This window comes from Vombatus ursinus, unplaced genomic scaffold (assembly GCF_900497805.2).
Source record: "Vombatus ursinus unplaced genomic scaffold, bare-nosed wombat genome assembly UNPS02014778.1, whole genome shotgun sequence".
In the NCBI taxonomy this organism is placed as follows: domain Eukaryota; kingdom Metazoa; phylum Chordata; class Mammalia; order Diprotodontia; family Vombatidae; genus Vombatus; species Vombatus ursinus.
In genome coordinates, this window is record NW_020954556.1 from 8,428,564 (window position 1) to 8,446,957 (window position 18,394).

The 18,394-nt window shown below is 35.8% G+C and overlaps 1 protein-coding gene across 1 annotated transcript in view; it reads right to left on the minus strand.

Moving 5' to 3' along the window:
- LOC114045332 (disintegrin and metalloproteinase domain-containing protein 2-like) overlaps window positions 1-18,394 on the minus strand; it is a 131,908-nt gene that overhangs the window by 67,080 nt on the left and 46,434 nt on the right. Inside the window, 5 exon segments of the mRNA XM_027865264.1 lie at window positions 1,726-1,797; window positions 2,664-2,732; window positions 13,976-14,150; window positions 15,084-15,160; window positions 17,773-17,851. Of these exon segments, the coding sequence (XP_027721065.1) occupies window positions 1,726-1,797; window positions 2,664-2,732; window positions 13,976-14,150; window positions 15,084-15,160; window positions 17,773-17,851 (472 nt within the window).

Genomic DNA, 18,394 nt, shown 5'->3' on the forward strand with positions numbered 1-18,394 from the left:
ACTCTTAAAAATTATTGAGGATCTCAAAGTGTTTTTGTTTATGTTTGTTATATCTATATGTTAATATTTACCATATTAGGAATTGCAACTAATAAAATTTTCAAATATTTATTAATTCATTTGAAAACAACAACTTAAGCCATAAATATTTATTGAATGCCTACTATGTGTAAGGCACTGTGCTAAGTGCTGGGGATACAAAAAGAGGCAAAAGACAATCCCTATTCTCAAGGATCTTATAATCTAATGGGGAAAACAACATGCAAATAAATTTAAACAAAACAAGTGATACTGGATACAAGGTAAATAGGAAATAATTAGCAGGGGAAAGGCACTGGAATTAAGAAGGACTGAGAAAGGCTCTCTGTAGAAGGTAGGATTTTAGCTGGGACTTAAAGGAATCCAGGGAGGTCAGCAGTCAGAGCATTGGAGAGACAGTGTTCCAGGCACAGGAAGCAGATGGAGGAAATGCTGTGTCCTGGGGAGATGAAGTGTCTTGTTTGTGGAACAGTCAGGAGGCCAGTGTCACTGGATTGAAAAATATGTGTTGAGGAGTAAGATGTAAGAAGACTGGAAAGATGGGGGGAGGGGTGGTAGGTTTTGAAGGGCTTTGAATGCCAAACAAAGCACTTTGTATTTGATCCTGGAGACAGTATAAAGCTACTTAAGTTTGAGTAGGGAGGGGTGACATGACTAGACCTGAACTTTTGGAAAATCATTTTGGTAGCTAAATTGGGGATTGGTTGGAATGGAGAGAGAGATTTGAGGCAGGCAGACCCACCAACAGGCTACTGCAATAGTCCAAAAATGAGGTAATGAGGACCTGCACCAGGGTGGTGGCAGTATCAGAGAAGAAAAGGAGGCATATTCAAGAGATGTTGCAAAGGTGAAATCAAGGCATCTTGGCATAGCTTGGATATGGGGGCTGAGAGATAGTGAGAAATCTAGGATGACTCCTAGCTTGCCAGTCTGAGGGACTGGGAGGATGATGTTGCACTTTACAGTAATAGCGAAGAGTAGCATCATTTTTCATAATTTTGCAAATCTCTTTAATGTCTTTCTTAATGAAAGACAGATGTATTCTCACCTCTCCTTCTGCATTCAATTTGTTGCAGTGTTGTTTTGGTTGAAGTTTATGAAGAAAATCTGGCCTCATACAGATATGTAATTGGAAAAGGGAGGAATATTTTAAAAGGCAAAAAGGTTTCAGTACTATTACAAAAATTGCCATAACCTTGTAGGCCCACAAAAGAGTTCCTGGGAATCCCAAAGGTCTGTGGTCATCACTTTGATAACTGCTCATCTAAAGTAACATAGATCAAGTGTTTATTTTAGGAAATAACTACTCTATTTGGAGTCATGATACCTAGGTTTTAACCCTGCCTTGACACTTTCAGAGCTCGTTAATGATGGTTAATGATGAGCAAGTTACTGAACCTCTCAGAGATCAGTTTCCCCATCTATAAAATGAGGATAACTTAATCAGGGTTGTTGTAAGGAAAGTACTTTGTAAACCTTAAAGTTGTGTGTGAACATGAATTATTATTATTCTGTTATTATTTGTCCCTATATTCCATTTAAAACACCAGGGTATGGTTTTTCTGACATAAGGAACAGAAGCACCCTTTATCAATGGTGTCCTGAGCCTCCTCTGCAACTTAGAATATTAGATAGCTGCCTGGGGTAACTCCAGAAATCAAGAAACATGAAAAGGCAAAAGCTTACTGTGCTGACAAGTCCAATAACCATGGCAATTTTCTGAGTAACAAGGTTTGCATCAGATCCCATAAAATTATACTGAAAAATATAATGGATTTTAAGTCTGAGTAAAATAATTTAATGATATACTTTCTTTAGATATAATACTAGGCTATTAATCAAATAAATGCTATTGATTCAAAATGTAAATCTTAAATTTGGAGAGGCAAATAATTTTGTATCATAATGATATGTATAATACATAATAAATTATACATATTATAACACATATCATTATAATAATATAATATAATATAATAACATCTTAGGGAGCAAGAAATCTTTCTCGCTAAGGAGAACATAGTTAAACTCTCAATCACTGTATCTAGGAAGTAAAAATGTAAGAGAATTAAACATGTTTCCTCCTGTACCTCTCACTGTCTTTGGGCTAAGTGACCAGTCATAAGAAGTAAAAGTATTAAAATTCTCTGTAATTCTCTTTTACTTTATATCATTAATGTTCCCAAGTTATTCTAAAGCAAAATTAGTTTAAAATATTCCTCATTAAACTGATAATATAAAAAAAATCAGTTTCCCAAATTTTAGAATATATTAACAAAAGAAGATTATTTCCATTACATAATTTGAACAGAAAATTATGGACAACAGTATACTACGGTATCTTGATTTTCTCCACATTATTGAATATATCAGTTCAGTTGTATAGAATGACTATAGAATAATATACTACAGATATTATACAGTACCTGGACCATAATAAGCACTCACAAATATTTGTTGGAAATACAGGGGGAAAAAATCAATATTAGTGTCAAACAACTTTGCTCCAAACAGTCCCTTGGACTTCATTTTATTCATTTTGCAGTGGAAATAAGAGGAGAGGAGAAATAAGATACTACAAAGGTTAGAAAAGAAAGACAAAGAAATTAAAATAATGGACTTACCAGACTTTTTTCCACAACAACATGCATTTCCAGATACCCAGAGAAAGATGATAAATAATCTAATTGTGACTAAAATTAACAAAAAAAACACAAAGGAACATGTCAACATTTAACATTTCTCACATATTTTATCTAATTTTTGAACCTTTTAGAGTATTATTAATGAACTGAAATAAACAGAACATTTAGAAACTAAAAAATAACTGAATATTTGATAATCACAACCCAACCATGGGAATACTCATCCAAATCTCAATTACTACATGACTACATTACTACAAGAGCTTCTTATTTTTAATTAATTGTTTTCAATTAACAAAAATCTATTTTCTCTCTACCACCTCCCAACCTCCAATAAAAAGGAAGAAGAAAAACAAAACCATTATAAAATATATATAGTCAAGCAAAACAAAATCCTATTGGCCATTTCCTAAAAATCTGTATTGATCTGCCACCTAAATCCAGCAACTCTCTTTCAAGAGGCAGGGAGCATGTTTCATCATGTCTCTTCTTGCAATCCTGATGAACACCTTTACAATGTTGTTAAATCAATCAATGTTTATTAAGTACCTACTATGTGTCAGGCACTTTAGTGTTAAGTGCTGGGGATACACAAAACAGCAAAAGAACAACCTATTCTCAGAAAGCTCACAAGTGAATGGGGAGGACAATATGCAAGCAAATATGTACAAAGTAAGCTATATAAAGGATAAATAGGAAGTAACTAACAGAGAAAAAGCACTAGAATTAAGAAGGTTGGGAAATGCTTTCTATAAAGCATGGGATTTTAATTAGAATTTAAAGGAAGCCTGGGAAGTCAGTTGGTGGAGCGTTCCAGGTCTGGGGGACATCCAGAGAAAATGCCTGGAACTTAGAAATGGAATGTCTTGTTTGTGGAACAACCAGAAGGCCAGTGTCACTAGACCAAAGAGTACATGAAAAAAAGTAAGGTGTAAGAAGACTTGAAACGGAGAAGGAGGCTAGATTATGAAGGGTTTTGAATACCAAACAGAGCATTTTATATTTGATCCTAGAGGTAATAAGGAACCACTAGAATTTATTGAGTAGGTGGGGTGACATGATTGCACCTGTATTTTGATGGCTGAATTGAAGATGGATTGTAGTGTAGAGAGGCTTGAGGAAAGCAGACCCATCCACAGGTTATCACAATAGTCCAGGTATAACGTGATAAGAGTCTGCACTAGAGTGGTGGCAGCATCAGAGGAAAGAAGGGAATGTATTGGAGAGATGTTACAAAGGTGAAATCAATAGGCCTTAACAACAGATTGGATATGGGAGGTAAGAGACAGTGAAAAGTGCAGGATGACTCTTACATTACAAGCCTGAGTCACTGGGAAGACAACGTTACCTTCTATAGTAATGGGGGGGGGTATTTATAGGGAAAGATAATGAACTCTGTTTTGGACCTATTTTGTTCAACATGTCTACTAGACATCCAGTCTGAGATGTCTTAAAGGTAGTTGAAGATTCGAGATTGGAGGTCAGCAGAAAGGTTAGGGTAATATAGTTAGATTGGAGAATCATCAGCATAGAGATGGTAAAAACCCATGGGAGCTGATGAGATCATCAAGTAAAGTAGTCTAGAGAGAGAAGAACTAGGACAGAATTCTATGGAATACCTACAGTTAGAGGTCATGATCTGGATAAGGATCCAGGAAAGGAGACTGAGAAGAAGCAGTCTGATAGGTAGTAGGAGAACCAGAAGAGAGTAATGTTCCCCCCCAAAAAGAGAGAGAGAGAGAGAATATCAAGGAGGACAGGTTTATGCACAGTATCAAAAGCTACAAAGAGCTTGAGGAGAATGAGGACTAAGAAAAAGCCATTGGATTTGGCAGTTTTTGTTGTTAAATAAATTGTTCTCCCAGATCTGCCTAATTCATTTTCTAACAGTTCATAAAAGTCTTCCCATGGGTCCCTAAACTGTTCCCTTCTTCATTTCTTATTGCACAATAACATTCCATTACATTCATATGCCATAACTTGTTTAGCCATTCCCCAACTGATAATACTTTCATTTCTAGTTCTTTGTCACACATACAAAAATAGCAGTTATAAATAAATTTGCATATATGGGTATTTCTCATTTTTTCTTTTATTTCTTTAGGAAACAGGCCTAGTAGTGACATTGATGGGTCAAAGAATTCACATAGTTTAATAACTTTAGAGGCATAGCTCCAAACTGCTTTTCAGAACGGTTAGCAATTCAAAGCTTTCACAGCAATTTACAGCTCAAAGCAGCAGTACATCAATGTATCTGATTTCCTACAGCCTCTTTAGTATTTGTCATTTTCCCTTTTTTTCAACTTTGAAAATCTTATAGGTGTGAGGTAGAATTTTAGAGTTGCATTAATTTTGCCTTATTCTAATTTTAATGATTTTGGAGCATCTTTTCACACGTTCATCTAGCTAATGCTAGCTTGGATTTCATCCCTGAGAAGTGCTTGTTCATATCCTTTGACCATTTATCAATTGAAAAATGGCTATGATTTTTATAAATTTGAATCAGTTCCCTATATATTTTAGAAATGCAGTCTTTACCAGAGAAAATTGCTGCAAAGATTGTTTTACAGAAGTTATGTGTTTCCCTTCTAATTTTAGCTACATTGGTCATATATGTAATCAATTATCCATTTTTCCTTCTCTAATTTTCACTATTCCTCTGTTTGGTCATAAACTCTTCCCCTATGCATAGACTTGAAAGTAATTTTTTCCTTGCTCCTCTAATGTCCAAGTCACATTTTTATTTAAAGCTCATCTTGGTATATGATGTGAGTTGGTACTCTATAGTCCCAGTGCTTCTTAAACTGTGGGTCAGTTTAAGAAGAACTGAAGGTGTCTCCAGTGGAAAAAAGTTTAAGAAGCCCTGAATACCTGGTTTCTGCCATACCGCTTTAAAGTTTTCAAAGTTTCCTGTTGAATAGTGAGCTCTCACCCCAGTAGCTATAGTTATCAGGTTTTTCAAACCCTAGGCTACTAGATTCCTTTCCATATATATGTTGTGTACCTAATCTATTCCACTGATCACTCTATTTTTAATTAGTACCAAATTACTTTGATGATTACTGCTTTGTAGTATAGTTGAGATCTAATATTGCTAAGCCTCCTTCCTTCCCACGTTTAAAATATTTACTTATTTTTTTAACATTCTTTTCTTTTTAAATTTTAAGTTCCAGATTCTTTCCCTCCCTCCCTCTCACTTTCCCCCACCCACTAAGAAGTCAAACACTATGATATCAATTGTACATGTGAAATAATGCAAAACATATTTCCATATTAGCCATATTACAAAAAAAAGCCAAAAAAAAGAAAAGAAATTGAGAAAAGCACACCTCAATTTGCATTCACAGTTCATCAGTTCTCTCTCTGGAGGTGGATAGAATTTCTTCATCATGAGTCCTTGGATTATTGCATTGATCAGAGTAGTCAAGTCTTTCACAGTTGATCACCATTACAACATTGCTGTTACTGTGCACAATGATCTCCCGACTCTTCTCACTTCACTTTGCATCAGTTCATATAGGCCTTGCCATGTCTTTTTTTTTCTGAAGCCACTCACCTCTTCATTTCTTACACCATAATAGTACTTCATCACAATTGTATGCCACAACTTGTTCAGCCATTCCCCAACTGATGAGCATCTCCTCAATTTCCAATTCTTTGTCACCACAAAAAGAGGTGCTATAAATATTTTTGTACTTCTCCTTTTTCTTTGACCTCTTTGGGGTACAGACCTAATAGTAGTATTGCTGAATCAAAGGGTATACAGAGTTTTATGGCCCTTTGAGCACAGTTCCAGACTGATCTCTAGAATTCAGTTGGACCAATTCATTATTCTACCAACAATTCATTAATGTACATATTTTCCCTCATTCCCTCCAGCATTTGTCATTTCTGATAGGTATGGGGTAGTACCTCAGAGTTGTTTTAATTTGCCCTTTTCTAATCAATGGTGATTTACAGCATTTTTTCATATGGCTGTAGATAGCTTTGATTTCTTCTAAAAATTGCCTGTTCATGTCCTTTGACCATTTACCAATTTGGAAATGGCTCTTATTTTGATAAAACTGACTCAGTTCCCTATATATTTGATAAATGGAAGCCTTATTAGAAAAATCCACTGTAAATTCCTTTATATTATTTCATTGTCTATGGTACTTTTTTTTTTTAGCAAAATACAGTTTTCCTAAGTCTCTCTTTCAACTGGATTTAATTTTGCTTTTGCTTTCTCTGAGATCATGATTGTCCCCTGCCCTCTTCACTTCAGATGAAGCATAATAGACTCTACTCCAGCCCTTCATTTCAACTCTGTGTGCATCTTTATATCCGATTCTGGTTTTCAATCTATTCTGCTATCTGCTTCCATTCTATGAGTTGCTCATGCCATTCACATTCACACTTATGATCATTCTGTATTTCCCTCCATTTCTCTCTCTCTTTCTTTCTGTTCTCTTTCTCTCTTCTCTCTCTCTTTTTTCCTGTGCCTCTTCAAAAGTCTTTCTTTCAACCACTGCCTCCCCAATCCTCCCTTCCCCTAATAATCTGCCCTCATGCATCTTATCCTTTTCCCTTCCTAACTCGCTATTGGATAAGATAGTATCTATACCCAAAGGAATGTGTGTGTGTATGTGTGTGTGTGTGTGTGCATACCCTTCCCTCTTTGAACCAATTCTGATGTGAAGTTCAAACACTACCCACCACCACCTCCTCAGTTTTCCCCTCCCCCATAAAAGCTCTTCCTTGCACACCTCCTTTATGTGTCCCACTCTACTTTCCCCTTTCCCCTTCTCCCAGTGCATCTCGCTTTCTTACCTCTATATTCTTTTTTTGGAGATCTTCCCAACATAATCAACTCATACCTGTGTCTTCTGTCTATGCAGACTGTAACTGACTGAAAGTTTCACATATAATGTCCAAATATCTAAGTATGAAGCTTAGTCTTCTCTCTATTGGTAAGTAGATTGTACAAGCATTATAATTTTGTAGAATATTTTAAATAAAATCATCATCATAAAAAACCCATCTTAAAAAAATCATAAAAACCATCATAAAAAAACCATCAGCTGCCATTATGATAGTAGTCTGAGCCTGTAAGTGAGAAATTTCTTTTTCAGAACTGAAAGGAACTTGAGGATCAGCACACAAGTAATCTTTCAGCCAATCCAATTATTCAACCTTAACTGTACCTTCTCCTGTAACAGTCAGGTGACTATTTAGTGCAACATTCTGTTCACACAGAGCCAGAAAATCTTCACTCATAGCTGTGCAATAAACAGCCTTAACAACTATTGCTGTGATGATGCTGGCAGTCCTGGTGCCACCTCCAAGCTTGTGCCCAGTGCAACTTTTGAATAGGTCACATTGGAACAGTACGTAGCCAGCCAGAAAGAAAGTTCCTCATTACACCTGTCTGCCAACCTCTTACAGAGGGATGGCCATGGTGTGCTCCATTGCAACCTTCTTCAGTGACATTTTCTGCTCCCTGGGCTAGAATTTTCAGGTGTCTTATTTCTTGAAGGATCTTTTCTGTTTTGTCTCAAAGACAACCTGTGGTCTTCTTACCACTTCCAAGTCACCATCATCATCCAATAGAGCTTCTAAGCTTGTACAATGGTGAGTTTGAGTTTCATTCTTGTTAAGAATGCTATCTTGCCACAGGATTCCTGAATACTGCTGTCATCATGTATGGTATTTTCTATTTGAATGTCTTTTTTATTTTTACTCCTAACTTGAGCATCTTTCCTAAATCTTTGTTCCACAGATAGTTAAAACTGTGACAGAAAAACAGGTTGGCCAACAGCGTTCAGACACATCATGAGATATTTTTTATTTGGGGTGTTTAGAAGAACATCAGACAACACAGTTTTACTTTTAAATGTAATTTCATCCATAGCTTTCCCTTCTTCTGAGTCCACCATCATGCAGTGTTGCTATTGAACTGAATAGGAGCATCTTTTTAATAGCCTTCAATACCAGCAGCAGAGTCTGACAAAGAACAGGCCTCAGCAGGCCTTTGTTAAATGAATGAATGAATGAATGAGAACACTAGGCACTAGGATGAAGGCAGGTGGGCTGAAGAGTTGGGGGGGCCATGAAGTCAAAGGAAGGGCAATGGACACATGGGTGGACATTGAGCCCATGCCCTAAACCTACCCAACTATGGATTTTGCTGAGCCACCTACCCCCCCCCACATGTACCCATCTGCCTAACTGTAAGGACTCTGGCACCCCATGGCAGCCCCAGACATTTGAGGGGGATATATTTTATCAATATTAATAATAACTAGCATTTATGTGGTAGTTTAAGGCTTGCAGAATGCTTTATAAATGTTATTTCATTTGATCCTCACAACAACTCTGGTAGGCTGGTGCTATTATATCCTCATTTTACAAATGAAGAAACTAAAGAAAAGAGAGGTTATAAATCTTACCCTAGTTCACACAGATAATAAGTGATTGAGATATTATTCAAACTCAGGACTTCCTGACCCCAAGTTCAACATTGTATCCATTACACCACCTAGCTTCTAATGTCTTTAAAGAAGAATTCTACCAAACTTTTAGAGAACAATTAACATGTATGATACAAATTATTCTCAGAAATTGGAAATAAAACATATTAGCAAATTCTTTTTTGTGAAATAAACATATCCCTAAAACCTAAACCAGGGAAGGATAAAGCAAAGAGAAAAAGACACATAGACCAATGTTGTTTATGAATAGTCGTTAAGTAAATAAAACCCAGGGCAAAAACACTAGAGCACTCTAAGCACTGCACCAACTTGCTGCCTCAATGTGGCTTTTAAGAGGGCCAATTACTCCCACATGTCTCAAGTAAATCCAAAGGATTAATCCTACTGGGAGATTTTTTCCTTAGAAACATGCATGAACTGAAGCAGGCAATACATATGAACAAGGTACCTAAGTGTATGAGCAGAGCCAAAGGTTTGGGGAAAACTGCTCCTGGTCCTAGAGTCTATCCCACTCTCAATGGTGCAGAAATTCCTTAAGGGCCTGGGATAACATCAGGTGTTAGTGTCTACAATTCAATGAATATATTGTCAATAATATTGCACAGAGAAATCTGAAGTATCTGCTAAAACTGAAATTCCACTTTTAGCCATTCTTGTGGTGAACAACACCTACCCAATGCTTAGAAGTGATGGAATCTCTAGTTTTTCTGTGGCATTGAGTTGCCTGGTATGATATGCATTGACTGTCCTTTCAGAAATAATAAGAGAATTAAGATTCAAACACCTGCTAACTACTAAATCTTCTCCATGAGGGCTTTATGTAAACAAGTCTCCATATTTTGAATAATATGATGTTACAAATGTATAAGAATGCAAATGATACAAAGATATAAGAACATGAGCCAATCCGCAACAGATAAATGATCAAAGGATATGAACTGGTAATATTCAACAGAAAAAATGAAAGCTTTCAACAATTATATGAAAGACTTCTCCAAACAACTAATAGTAGGAAAACTGCAAATTGAGACAACTCTGAGGTTTTATCAGAGTAGAAACAATGACAGAAGAAAAAATTATTAATGGTAGAGGGACTATGGGAAGACAAATATAATAATGTAATGTTGGTCTACCCATTCTGGAAAATAATTTGTAATTATGCTAAAAGGAAAAAAAGGTACTAAAGTGTACATATCCTTTGACCTCACCATGCCACTACTAGGCATATAGGCCAAGTAAGTCAAACACAGAGTGAAACATACCATATATTAAAAATGTACAACAGTACTTTTGTAATAGCAAGGAATTAGAAAGAAAGTGGGTATTCATTGAAGAGATGAAGAATTAGGAAAACTTTGAAAGATTTGAATGAGCTGATTCTGGATCAGGATTAGTAACCAGGATCAGTTATCAGGATCAGAACTGGGATAACAATTTTATACAATGACCACAATAATGTAAAGAAAAACAACATTAAAAGACTTGAGAATGCTGATCAATGAAATGACCAACCATGACTTTAGAGGACTGATGGAGAAGCATGTGTCCTCAGCAGAAGTACTAAATTATAGGTGTGAAAATGGGTCATACATTTTCAGGTAAGCTTAATATGTTGATTTGTTTTGCTTGACTACACTTTTTCATTACAAGGGAAAATTTGGTGGAGGGGTAGTCATTGGGAAGTGACTGTGCTGTAAAATAGAACTCCTCAAAAAAAAAAAAAGACCTGGTAAGATTTTCTGGCTTTCATCTTCATTAATTAATCCAACAGTTAATGTGATGCTCCCTAAAGGGTGCTATTCTGCATCCTATAACCAATTTTCCCCACAAGTATTGGGCCAAGTTTCTAGGTATCCCCCATATAAATCATTATAGTGAGACTGTGCTATATATAGGACATCAAAGGAGCTTTTCAAGGTTTTAAAACACCTGTGGACTATGGATAAAGAGAGACTGGGAAAAAGGTGATTAAGTTTCTAAGAAAGTTTTGGCTAATGGATGGAGCACCAGCCCTGGAGGAGGACCTGAGTTCAAGTATGGCCTCAGACACATAATATTTCCTAGATGTGTAGCTCTGGGCAAGTCACTTAACCCCAATTGCCTCAAAAAAAAAAGTTTTGGCTAAGATGATCCCAGGTTGAAATTCTTCAGGGTTATTCTAGGATTTACAGTTCACTTTAGAAATATATAGTGAAGTAAGAATTTGTTCAATTTGCATCCCTAGAAACAACCCAGAGAGACAATTAAAACCTCTCCATGACTTATTATTTTGATCCTACAAGGACTATAACTATTCAAACTCTTAGGTCTGCCATTAGAGGTTATCTACAACCTAGTACTGAAATTTGCCTTTGCTACAAATTATCATAACTTTCTATTACCTATAGAATAGTACTCTAAACTTAAAAGATACTTTAAAAGGTCAAAGAAACATAGCGTTTAGGCTATCTGAGAAATCAGAGTAGTATGACAGAAAGAGGCTTGGAATCAAGAGACAGCTGACTTCAAATTCCAATTCTGACACTTGCTTAGCTGTGCTGACCATAAGCAAGTCCTTCATATATCCTTCTGTAAAATGATTATAATATCTCTAATTCATACCTCACAAGGTCACTGTGTGTGTGGGGAGAAAGCTTTATAAACCTTAAAGTACTATGGAAATATCAATTTCAATCCATCTCTCTTATTTTATAGATAAGTTGAGATCTAGAGAGATTAAGTGACTTCTCCAATGTCACACAGGTAGTAAGTGTGAAAGATGATCTCTCAGAAGTGAAGCCTCCTCAAAGGGTTAATAGTTCTTGTTAATAGTTCTCACAAAAGGCAGCAATTAGGAGATCACTGGTCATTTGGAGAGAGCTGTCTCAGTTAAATGGTAAGGTCAGAAGCCAGATAGCAGCAGGTTAAGAAGAGAGTGGGAGGAGAGAAATTGGAGGCACCTGTTGTAGATGGCTTTCTCAAGGAATTTAATTGTATTGTTGAAACACACTCCCTTCTGACCTTGACAAAACTCCCCAGACTCTGTTTTTAAGTAAGTAGCAGAAAAAATAGCCCTACCCCCAACCTAAACTGTTTACCCTTGCAAGATTTCCCACCTTTTCTTGTCTCCGGGCAAACTTCTGTAACCGCCTTTGCTCTCTGTTACTGGTGAAGATTTCCATGAATAGATTGTGCCCCCTGAAGCCAGGCCAATGGGATAAGGGAAAGGAGGTTAGGGAGGAGGAACTCACATTAGGGTATAAATAAGCCTTGCTTTCTGTAACCAACTTGTACTCGTACTTCCTGAAGGGTGGTACTCTTTCTCATGAGAAAGCAATAAACTCATTTCTACTTTCAAGGTATCTAAGTCTTTGTTTTGAATTTGAGTAGTGGTCTCTGTCCCACATAGAAGCAACAGAATGAGGATTTGAATCCAGGTCTGATGGTCAATTTCCTGCTCTTGCATCTATACTACACTAGCTAGTACAATAAATATTTACTGAATTATCCTAAATTTTAGTAAACTCAATGTCACCTGAGAACTGGAGTGAAGACTATATGCTTGACTCAATCTAAATTCATGTATAATCTAAAGTCAGTGAAACCAGAAAAACAATTTCCAAATTGACTAAAACAATGTAAGTGGAAAGATCAACAAAAATAACAATGAAACCAAAAACAAAACTGACTACTAAATACTTATCATCATAGAACTTGTTCTTGAAGAAGAGATGAGAAAATGCAGAGGTTGGGGGCCCATATGTATGGAACATTGCAAATACTGTCAGACTTAGTTGATTTTTTTTCTCTTTCTCATTAGATCTTTGTTACAAGAGATGATTAAATAGATAGGAGAAGAAGGAAGGATAAATTCAGAAATCAAAGTGATGTGAAAACAAAAGATATCAAATTTTTTTCAGAGAGACTTAAGGAAAAACAAAAGAATAAACAAATTATGTTCATTCAAAAAGAAGAGGAATAATTTTCCGCTCTTTTTTGTACAAGGTATTTTATAATAATTATTCATTGCAATGCTTGGCTTTCTAAACAAATCATGAATTTATCCAAAGAAAGAGTAGAAATAACAGGCAGAGTAAAATTCAGAATTCAGTGTTCCTGAATTTTCATTGAGGGAGCTGACTACATTACCTTGCTTCTCTAACATGTAAACAAATATGCAACTGATTTCTTTGTAACAGCATTTTAACAAGCAAGTGGGTGATTAACTGGTTATGCCAGGTGATCAAGGATCTGATACCACTGTATTACAGTCTTATACAAGTATTATACACTTGTAATATAAAATGAAAAATAACTTAGTCAAGTAATATTCAAAGTAGTACATATATTCTATGAATACCATAGGTGTTCAGTAAATTCTTGTGAAAGGAGAGAAGGAAGCATGACACTAACTTTTGTGAGCTTGGGACAAGAGAATACATCTCTCCTGGCCTCAGTTTCTTTATCAATAAAATGAGGTTTGCCTTGTGATCTCTCAGTTCCCTTCCAGATTTAAATTCTTTGACTCTAAATCTTTTTATGGTCTTTATCTCCCATCTAATAAGCCCGCACTAAGATAGGGTCTCCCAATCTTGATGTGAGGAGAAGCTATTTCATATCTCCAGGGGAGTGAGGACAAAGTGTGTAGACAATAAAAAACCACTGAGGAGGCATGACAACAGCAGGGAAGCAACAAAGATCTGCTGGATGATGCTTTGAAATCTCTTCGCAAAAACTGCGGATTAAGAATCTTAACCTTGGATGATGATATGCAATCTGTAGGTGATAAAGAATATTGTTTATAGTCTACAAATGGCATAATTGCAGCAAATCATTACTTACATTAACCATCTGGAGTTCATAAGGCAATTTTCTTGACTTCATATTTATATTGTTTTCAGCATATAGGAAGACATCTGTGTTTTCATTTCTTACTTGATAAACCACATGCTCAAATCCTGCTGAAGACTCCAGAGGCTCAATTCCATATGTGAAATTTTCAAATTGTAACCAACCTCTATAAATTCAAACACCACATTTGAAAATAATTAAAATTAAAACTTCAGTATAATGAAAATAGTAAAGAGTTCTACCAAGGATATCTCAGAATGAGAAAAATGGGGGTTAAGGTAGCAACACATTTACCAAACTTCACAAAAGTGTGCTGAGAATCATACCATTCAACACATATTGCCCAACTGCTTTTGCGAAATCATAATGATCTTTTACTAATTACAAGCTTTCTTTGAGAGCAGAGGCCCATCTTTTCCATATCAATATTTTAAGAATGTTGCTCTATGGCAGCAAGAGCTAAGTATGACTAAAACAATGGAGAAGTACATAGTGGATGTAAGCTGGTTGTAATACAAAATTGCCAAAGAAATCTGAAAAAAAGGAGTGAAAGACATCATCAAGGCAATGTATAATACAAAGTAAAGATCAGTGGACAACAAGAATGTCCACTTACAGGGTGAGGGAAAAGTAAGGAAAGCCTTTAGCAGGTGAAGTGGAATTCATTTGGAGAATTTTTTGGAGTACATGGACAGGAGTTAACCAGGAAAAGCTAGCATGGTTAAGCTGTGATCTGTATTATAGGAGGAAACCTCTGAATCAATGACAGCACAGATTTATTATGAGGAAAACCATGATCCCTGTGGGTGACAGGCAAATCTGAAGCCATTTTTGAAACTGGCACAAAAATAGAGCCACTTCAATACGTATTACAAAAAAAAACAGTTTTTATGTTGTTTAGTATCATTATTATACTATCAGTGTCTACTTGCTAATATTTTCAGGACAGAAGGAATAAACCATTCCCATTCCATTTCCACATCTTAGATAACTGCTCCCATCATGCACTCCCCCCATTTATACTTTTGAATATGATAAAATAAAAGAGGATTTTTCCTATTTAACATTCTATAATCAATAAAAAGGATATGTCCATGACCTGATTCCAGAACAGATGCTAAGTGTCACAACTGATTTTGGGAAATCTGCCACATGCCCTTCGTAGAAGCAAAAATTCTGAAAATTAAGTACAAATAGAGTAATTTGTTGGACATAAGAGTTGCTCAAAGATTTGATACCATCATATTAAAATCACCTTAAGATTTTTCAAACGATATTCAGAATATACTAAATCAACTACACTATGAATACGGCAGGAGTTCAATCAATGCTTAGATCCTAGGATCCCCTCTTAGACTTCACTATTAGGATTCCCTGTCTTCATTAGAAGAAAAGAACATTAATTGGGACATTATATATGTCTCTCATATAAACATATATTATTCATAATTACCAGCTATGTGTCATATTTCCAACATCAGAAAAGCACTTGGTTTGAACAGACCCAATTTGGTAGCATTTTCTCCATAGGCTAATAAATATATATATAGACTCTAATTTTCTCTGCTATTCTATGCATCTTTAGACTTTAACTGATTACAAATTGCTGCCTTACTGTTATTCTTCCTACCATATCTTTATTTTTTAAAGTAGAAGACACAACCCAAATAAAAAAGAGTCTGTGTATTTCTACACAACCCTAGATGAAAAAATTGACTTTGTACTTTTATCATCTCCTCAATAAAAGTAGTTAATGTATAATATTTTAAGGAAAATTTTAGTCCACTTTGTCAAATACTTTTATTGTTATCTCTAAGTGCAACGCTCCAAAAATTCAATTCAATTCAACGTGTTTATTAAATTCCCATTACATAAAAGGCACTGTGCAAGGTACTGTGGATTCCAAAATTTAAAAAAACAGTCTCTGATCTCAAAGAGCTTATATTGTACTGGGATATGCAATATGTAAATAAAGCATAATTGGAGGAAATTAAGCACTAAGTAGGGGGGCAGCTAGGTGCACAGTGGATAGAGCACCGGCCCTGAAGTCAGGAGGACCTGAGTTCAAATCCGGCCTCAGACCAAACTTACTAGCTGTGTGACCCTGGGCAAGTCATTTAACCCCAATTGCCTAAAAAAAAAAAGCATTAAGTAGGGAAATCGGGAAAAACCTCCCCACAGAATATGGCATATGATATAAGCCCTTGAAGAAAGCTAGGCAGAGAGGTATGAAGGAAAGATATTCTAATCATGAGCACAGAGGAAGGAAACAGAAGGCGACATTCAGGGAACAGCAAGTATGCTATAACGTAACAGCAGATCCAAAGGAAAGAGATCATTCTAGGCTTGGGGAACAACCTGTACAAAGTAAGAGAGGTGGGAAAGATGGAGTGTCATATGTGAGGAACAGCAAGAAAGTAAATTTGGCCAGATCACAGTGCATGGAGGGTAGTAGTGAATGAGATTGGAAAGGCAATTGGAACCAGGTTAGAAAAGGTTTTAAATGGCAGAGAGAACTTTGTATTTAATCCAAAGGGTACTAGAGAGTTACTTGAGCTTATTGATAATGGGCAGGAGAGTAACATGGTCAGACCAGTGCTTTAGGAAAATCACTTTGGAGAGAGGAGGAGTGAGACTTGAGATAGGGCAATCAATAGACAGCTATTACAATAGTCCAGATTCAAGGCCATGAGGATCTGAACATGAAGCTGCATCTCTCAAAGTAATTCAATGCTTGTTGAATTGAGAGTGTGTGTACTCTCTCCACTGAGATAGATTATAGCTCTTATATGCCTCTGCAAATGGCTTTCTTGAGTTGCTGTGACCAAAAATGATTTTTTTTTCATTTTCATAGCTAATATTCCTGATGATGACTCTCTGAACCTAGTTCACCTGGTTTTCAGGTCATAATTAAAACCTTTATAGTTTGTTAACATATGGGAAGACTTAGCTTCCTTCCCTCTCTTCACTTATTGATTTTCCACCCATTCTTTAAAGCTCAAGTCAAACGCTTGGATATCACATGGCATTTTCTTTTATAATAGGATAATAGACTTAAAACTAAAATAGATCTTAGAGTTGATTGAGTCCAACTCCACCATTTTACAGATGAGGACATAGAGGTCCAAGGTCAAACAGGTAGTAAGTGCCTGAGGCAATATTCAAATGTAGGTTTTTCTGACTCCAAGTCCAGTACTCTATCTACTGTACCACACTACCTCTCAATACACCTTTTGCACCTCTCTAATGTAATTATCATATATTACACTTATCTATCTATGTGTATTATCTGCTTTGTTAGACTGTAAGTTCCAGGCAGGGAATGTATCTTAGCTAAACATTGTATCTTCCCCAGTACTGAGAACTTGGGGCTCTACACACATTAAGTACTTAATTGACTTTAATGATTTTCCCTAATTGCCTACAATCTCTCATGAATGCTTTTAGAGTGCCCCTCAAATTCTCAGCACTAAACTTCTGGATATACATTTGCATTCAGAGATAATTGTCCTTGATCTTAGTCATAACGACTCTTTCAAGCTCTGATAAGCACCTCTTTTGTGACTAATTGAGTCCAAAATATAAAGATGTTCATGACCTCAAAAACCACTGCCTTCAAAACTTAATGATGTCTACACATTAAATCTAATAGAATATGACCTTCAAAGGGAGTAAAATTATCCTTAAAATTGTTTTGCTCAAGAATAGAGATACATAAAAAGTCACTCTAAATCACTTGATAAAGTTGTAAGAGAATTACAAATCTAATGACCATGTGTAAGCCATACCTTAAAAAAAGGAACAAGGGAGGATAAAAATCCCTCTTCATTGTAAGTATAAATCCTAAAATCATGAGGTAAAAAAATTCTGTAAAACAAAGAAAGAAATTATTTTGCTAAATATGTGTATTTGTAGAAAGAATTAAAGTCACATAAATATTGCAAAAAGTAGGGTCTAAATATAGTTTTTACTTTGGGAAAATACTTTCTGTAATAGATTTGGTAACCAACAAATTTTAAATACCACGAAATCAAGTAGTATGTCTTTTTATTGGTAGGTAGAAAAATAATAGGCTAAGGCTCCCCAGTGAGAGGATGGATTAGGGTCCAAGTAGACAGTGACAGTTTCATTTCCACACCCACCCAACCTGCTCCAGAATTCATGATATTATGAATGCTATATGGTATATGCTGCTATTATAGGCATAGTAGCAAGGGAATATAAAAACAGTATTTTAAACATAAAATACATTAAAATGCTTTTACACTTGAGAATGGAAAAAGTCTGAGTGTATGGAAGGGAAAAAGACAGCTGGGTTTTATCTTCAAAAATACAGTAGATGCCTTAACATCATTTTGATGTAGGTTTACATGAACTCATTAACCTTCATGATTTAATGCAAACTTTCCC